This window comes from Mandrillus leucophaeus, unplaced genomic scaffold (genome assembly GCF_000951045.1).
Source record: "Mandrillus leucophaeus isolate KB7577 unplaced genomic scaffold, Mleu.le_1.0 Scaffold651, whole genome shotgun sequence".
NCBI lineage: Eukaryota > Metazoa > Chordata > Mammalia > Primates > Cercopithecidae > Mandrillus > Mandrillus leucophaeus.
In genome coordinates, this window is record NW_012107042.1 from 267743 (window position 1) to 274388 (window position 6646).

Consider the following 6646-nt stretch of genomic DNA (forward strand, 5'->3'; position numbering starts at 1 on the left):
ATATTTTGTATTTTTTAGTAGAGATGGGGTTTCACCATGTTAGCCAGGATGGTCTTTATCTCCTGACCTCGTGATCCGCCCATCTCAGCCTCCCAAAGTGCTGGGATTACAGGCTTGAGCCACCGCGCCCGGCCTATTTTTTTTTTTTTTTTTTTTAAAGAGACCGGGTCTCACTCTGTCACCCAGGCTGGAGTGCAGTGGCGCTCACTGCAGCCTTAACCTCCCAGGCACAAACGATCCTCCCACCTCTGCCTCCTGAGTAGCTGGGACTACAGACGTGTGCCACCATGCCCAACCAATTTTTTATGTTTTTTGTAGAGATGAGCTCTCCCTGTGTTGCCCAGGCTGGTTGTGAACTCCTGCCCTCAAATGATCCTCCTGCCTTGGCCTCCCAAAGGCTGGGATTTATCATTTCTATCAAAATCTTACAAAGCATGGGGTTGATGATGAGAGATATCAAAAACGGGGATCTTGGTGATGGAAATGCTAGCACAGACATCAGCTTCAAATTCAGCGCTGACTAGCACCTAGGGCCTCCCGGGACTTGCCAGGTCTCACTCACCCTCGACAGCAGCCCTGAGAGGTAGGTGTGATTCACTCCTGTCTTCAGCAGACACTAAGGCTGGGGAAGGTCACAACAGGGGTCAGGGCAGAGCTGGCCTAGAACCAGCCCTGCCACCTGGAAGTCCCTGCAGACTTGCCCAATGAGTGTCTGCCCACACCACCCTGGGGACTGCCCCAGCCATCCGGGATGCAGTGTGCCATGCCAATGGCAGGAGGCTATGGGGTTGACCAGAAGGCTAAGCCAGGTGAGAGCAGAATGGCAAGAGGATGGAAGCTGTCTCCATCCCCATACCCAGAGCCGTCCTGGGCAAGCCTCCCATGTGTGCCTCAGTTGCCAATTGACACCACCAAAGCAACCCTCCCAGGCAGCAGTGCTCCCCACCCACCACACACCTCCTGATTAGGTCTGAATGCACCGCTGGCATCCACAGCCCTTCGCAGCCCTGCCCCAGTGAGGCAGGCCCCGGCCTGTCATCGCATCACCGCACACACTGGCACATGCAAACCTTCGGACAGGCCTTGGAAGCCCCTGGGGGCATCAGCATAGTGATGCAGGCGAGGACAGTCAGGGCACTCCATACCGCCACCAGGAGGCGTCAGCAGAGCCAGGTGCAATCCCGGCCATGGGTCGCATGGCAGGAGGTGGTGCTGGCCACCCTGGGCAGGGGACCAGCTGGGAGACGGTCAGCGGGACATGGCCTCCCCAGAGAAACCAGGGAAGGTGGCCCTGGAATGCAGGGCAGGGAGGTGACAGGGACATGCGCCCAGGACTGGGGTCAGGGGAAGAACGCCTGGGGCCCTCTCTGGAGCTGCTGCAGTCAGGTTTGGTATGTGGAAGCTGCAAGGGGCCCAGCAAGCTGCTTCTCCCTCCCTCGGCCCTGTATGGCCTTCATGCCCTTGACATGAGGCTGTTTGAGGTTTCCAGGGCCACTGCTTTGGGGAGGCATCTGCAGAAGCCACTGGGCAGACAGGCCTGACGGAGGTGGGCAGCGCCAGGAGGCACGGCCAAGGGCAGGCATGGGCGGCATGTGGACATCAGTCGTGGGGCCTTGCCACGATGCAGTGTCCTCCACGCTGCTGCCCAGCAGCCCTCCTCTGGGACCCCTCCTAAGACGTCGGCATCATGACCCTGCGCCCAGTTGCTCCCTTCAGCTTGGCCCACCAGCCACCAACACCCCTGACTCAGGACCGAGCCCCCAGAACCACAATCCCAGGCCCTCCTGCTTCCCAGGCTGGCCCAGGGGCCTGCGTCCTGATTCCAGGCCCCACCCCACCTTCCCTGCATCCATCCTGTTCATGCTGCATGCCAAAGCCAGGGGCAGGGCAGCTCTCTGTTCCCCACTTGCCCTCCCCAGGAAGGCCCAGGAGGCCAGTGGCAGTCCCCAGCCCCACCTTGGGGACCAGTGGGTTAAGAGGCCCTAAAGCCTGGTAAACTCTGGCCTGCATGAAATGACCCTGCTGCCAAGAGGCCTCGCGTCACAGCGCCTACGAGCCCATCGTCACGAAGCCCTGTTACTGTTTATCCACCTACCAACGAACTACACTCACAAAAGTAACAATAATAAAATAATAACAGATGCCATTCACTTGCCAAATGCTATCTTCAATCTCGACCACTACCCTGCAAGGAAGGGTGTTTACTCCCACTTTACAGAAGAGGAGACTGCGGGCTAGAGAGGGCACAAGACTTGCCCAGGTAAGGAAGTAGTGGAGCCAGGATTCGAACCCAGGCCCCTCCCAGCAGAGCCCAGGCCCCCAGGCTTCCTGCCTGGCAGAGGCGTGCCTCGGCTGGGTTCTCTGTGGGCAGAGGGCAGTCTCACTATGACTCGTGCCTGACACTTAGCAAGTGTGGAATGGAACTGTCTACATCCAGACAGGAAGGGTCCCCATTCCCAATCTGCGGATGACGAAATGGAGGCTTCTCCTCTGAGAGCTGGGCCATGCCCAGGGGACAGAAATCTTTGTTACAGAGTGCAGAGAGTGGACCAGATGCAACTTGTGCTACGTCACATCACAAAAGGGACAGAGCTGGGGTATGAACCCAGGCAGTCAGGCTCTGGAAACTGAGGTCTTAGCCTCTCCACATCACCATCTTCCAGGAGCTCAGGTCGGGTCCCACCCCAGCCGACCCTGCACAACCTCTGCTCCTCGCCCTCCCTGAGTCCCAGATGCACAGCTGAACCTGAGGTGTCCCCTGGACCAAGGGTAGTAAACAGTCACTGCCACCTGCTCCTGCTCTGTGAGCAAGAGGAAGCAGAGCCCCTTGCCTAATAGAGGAAGTTCCTGGGTGGGGCACAGAGGGCCTGCCCAGGGGTTCCTAGCCTAGTCCGAGGCGCAGGAAGGGGCCACCTCCAGTGCTCCAGCTCAGGGCTAGGTGCCACCTGCAGGACACGTAACCCCCTCCCCACCCACCAGGCCAGCAGGCATCGCCCCTTTAAGCTGTAGGCAGCCGGCTGGCATGCCCAGCGGGTGAGTCAGCACTCAGTGCCCGCTGACTCACCGCCGGAAGCCTCCGCTGCCCCGGCCTTCTCCTCACACAGGCCAACTGAGAACTTTGCTCCCTTTGGGCCCTGGGCCATGGGTTGGCTGACAGAGAGTTTCCTGTGCGTCACAAGAGGGGTGGGGGAAGTCCCCGAGGTGCCACCTCCAGTCTTTCCGACAGCCGGGGGATGGGGGATGGCCACAATAGGCAGGGCTAGGATACAACAGTGCTCCATGAAACCTCAGTGACCCCATTGGGCAGTCAGGATTCCTACAGCCACAGTCCAAGCTGTGTGAAGATGAGCCATGAAGTGCCCCCACAGGTGGCACTCTTAGGGCAGAAGGGGCAGAACCCACGTTCTGAATGACAACAGGACACACATGGTACCCTCCAAGGACAAATGTGGCTTGCACACATGCCCCCACCCACTGGCCCCAGCGCCGGCCACTTGGCCTCTGATGCCAGCCAGAGACGGCCATGTGGGCAAGAAGGCCAGGGGAAAACCAGCAGAGCTGTGGGCCTGAGGGCCTCACACGCTCACGGAAAACTCCCCAGGCCCATGGCAGGAAGGATAGGGCAGGGTACCTGCTGCAAGGCAGGAAGCTCAAAGGTAAAGCTCCAGTAAGGTCAAGCGCCAGCCACTCCCTGCTTTGTTCAAATTCCTTTGAGAAGGTGGAGAAGGGCTCAGTGCTGGGAGGCCCAGTGCCCAGGATGGGGCAGGCACGGGGTGAGGATCTCCACCTGTGGGAGCAGTCCGGCTACTCCATCCAAGCTCAGTTCTGCATCTGTCAAATGAGTGGGATTTTGCAGCGGGTATGCAACAGGCCCAGTGTAAAGCACTGTGCACAAGAGCAGCAGCACCTCTGCCTCAGTCTGTCCTCTGGGTCTGACATGGCCATGAGGACAGGCTCACTGCACATGCTCTGAGCAAGGCCAGGGGTGAGGGCACCCCACCAGCTCAGCTCAGGCATCCAGCATGGGAGGGGCACATAAGGGAGCACGGGGAAGGCCACTGTGGGGACGCAGTCCTAGGGGGAACCCTAGCTCCGCCTGTCACAGCTGTGTGGCCTCAGGCAAGGCACTTAACGCCTCAGTTTCCTTATCTGTAAATGGGGCTATGAGGAATAAATGAGAAAATGCATGGCACATGGAAAAAAAGAAGAAGCTTCATAGGGTTTTTGGTGAAGGGCATTGCGGCTCTGTCACCACATCCTTCCCCAGATCCCAAAGAGACTACAGGGTCCCTGGGCCTGAGGGAGGTCCCTGACCCTCCATCCAGCTCCCTCAATTTCATCTGCGACCTGGGTCCCTATCTAGAAGTTCATCTTGGCCCTCTCACAGCGTTCTCACCACATCTATGACCCCTCTCCCTTCACAACTCTGCAACTGGAACTTTTATTTTGATGAGGCATTCTCTGCCTGGAGAGCTAAAAAGCCTCCAAAACAAACAAGGCTTCCTACCCTTCCCCAGGCTCTCCAGAGTGGAGAAGTGTCTGATTTCCTGGTTCCCAAGCTCCACGAGGTCTGGGCAGTGCAAGTCCCTCCCCAGACACCTCCCCCCTCAAGTGCCTCCTGAGTTACTCACAGTGGTTGGGCAATGGTCAGGGATCCGGCCTCCCACTTATGTAAGGCATAATTATCCTGCCCACCCGGCTCCAGCCACCACAGCAGCCAGCAGCAGGGGCCAGGAAGAGCCCGTGCCCTCCCCAAGCCCCCACAGGGCTCCCACTGGCCTGCGCCCTCCAGAGCAGAAGAGCGGCTGATCCCCGATGAGGGGCCCACTAGGTGCCCGCTGCTAGATGCTTCCTCCTGCTCACTCTGCGGCTGCAGTTCCAGCAGTGGAGGCCTTTCCAGCAAGAAGAATGGAAACAATAGCGAGATGTGTGCAGCCAGTGTCCCCTGGTGAGCACCGGCTCTCTGCCAGGCGCTATGCTGAGTGAACACCTCAGAGCTCTTTCATATTCACCACCCCACGCCACACTCCCGCGTCCACAGAAGCAGGTGTGATTACTTCCAATTTACAGAAAAGGAAACTGAGGCCCAGAGACACCAGGGAGCTTGCTGGGGTGAAGCAGCTGCAGGTTCAGAGAGCCAGGGGGCAGCCCATTCATTACGGCTATGTCCGGTTTGGAAATCTCTCACACAACCCAGCCTACTGAAACTCCGACGCACCAAAAACATCCTTTCCTCTTCCTGAAAAAAAAATTCCCCTTTTGCCCTCCGAGTCTCATCCTTCCCCCTCCGCATGACAAATCCTGCTGCTGCCACCTCACAAAAATTTCCAGGAAGGCCAGCTACTTGGAGAAGAGCAAATCCCTTGCACAGCCAGCACCCTGGCCTGGCGGTTGGCCCAGATCTCAGGCAGCCAGGAGAGGAATAAGATGGGGTGAGAACCTCAAGTGCAGGGAGAAGCTTGCAACTCAAGACAGAGAGAAGCCAGTAGAGAGGGGGCTGTACCTTAGGGAGGGGTGGGAGGACAAGGGAGGTTCCTGGGAGCACAGGGCTGCAGGACAGGGTGCAGGCCAGCCAGGGAAGGGGCAACATAGGGCCTATAAGAATAAGAAGAGCTGGAGGAGAGAAGGACGGGGAGTTCCGAGCTGGGGTGTAGCCAGAGCACCCGCATAGCGGGTACAGTGAGGTGCGAAACAACAGGAGCACTCTGGGGCCCAGATGGAGACTTAAGTTAAATTCCAGCCTGGATACAGCCCTGGGACCCCAAGTTGGAAACGGGAGTGGGTGCTGCCGAAGGACGCAGATGGAGGCCAGTGTGAATCTCACCTGGGTCCCTCTGAGGGAGAAGACTGAGAGAGTTCCTGTCCAGGCTACAGCCATAAGGCCCAAATGAGGTCAGAGTGAGGCTCCTGACTTGGATGGGGTGAGCAGAACAAAGTCCTAGTCTGGGTCCAGCCTGGGTGATCTCGGGCCTGAATGCAGTCCCAAGGCCTAACCTGGGGGTCCAGGTGAGGACCCAGGCTGCGGCCGGTCCCGGGGCCCCGAACAGGAAGGGGTTCCGGGACCGGACGCCGCTGCCAGGTCGAGAACAGGATGGGGTGGGACCAAAGAAATTCGGTCGGGGTTTGCAGCCTGGCCCCAGATTGGGCGCGGGGTCAGGCCGAGGTTCCGGCCGGGAGCGCCTACCTTTGGACTGGGGCATGCTGGCGGGCTGGCTTGAGGCGGGCGACTCCATGCTGCAAGCGGGTCCTGGACGGCGGTGGGGACTAATCTAGAGGACTGCGGGCTCCACCGGGGCCGAGCACGCTCATGGCTGCGGGCAGACGGCCCGGGCCAGGCGGAGGAGCAGAGGCGGCGGCGGCGACTACTGCAAGGACGAGTCCGCGACGGGCGGCGCCAGAGCCAGACTGGGCAGCGCCGGGGGGACCCCGGCCGAACGGCGCTGACTCAGGCCCCGCCCCTGCGTGCCCGATTGGCCCTTTCGTTTCCAAGGCCCGTCCCCTGCCTATCAGACGCCGGTCTGTCCCTGCCTGTCAATTACACGCCCCACCCTCCGTGGGCCCAGGATCCGGGCCCCTCCCGCTCTCTGTCAAGTCCGCCAGCCGCCTGAAAAACCCAAGTCCGGTCAGGCTCCGCCCACTGGACTAA

At 59.5% G+C, this 6646-nt stretch overlaps 1 protein-coding gene across 5 annotated transcripts in view; it reads right to left on the reverse strand.

The window, feature by feature from the left end:
- MAP2K3 (mitogen-activated protein kinase kinase 3) overlaps positions 1-6440 on the reverse strand; it is a 42238-nt gene extending 35798 nt beyond the window's left edge. For 2 of the 5 annotated variants that reach the window (XM_012001171.1, XM_012001169.1), the window contains exon 1: positions 3065-3114. Coding sequence is in view for 1 of the 5 variants with exons in the window: in XM_012001167.1 (XP_011856557.1) it covers positions 6185-6233 (49 nt within the window). In the remaining 4 variants the exon portion in view is untranslated. Of the gene's footprint in view, positions 1-3064; positions 3115-6184 lie in introns of those variants that run through there. The other 3 variants (XM_012001172.1, XM_012001170.1, XM_012001167.1) reach the window with 3 other exon arrangements.
- Positions 6441-6646: the final 206 nt, after the last annotated feature.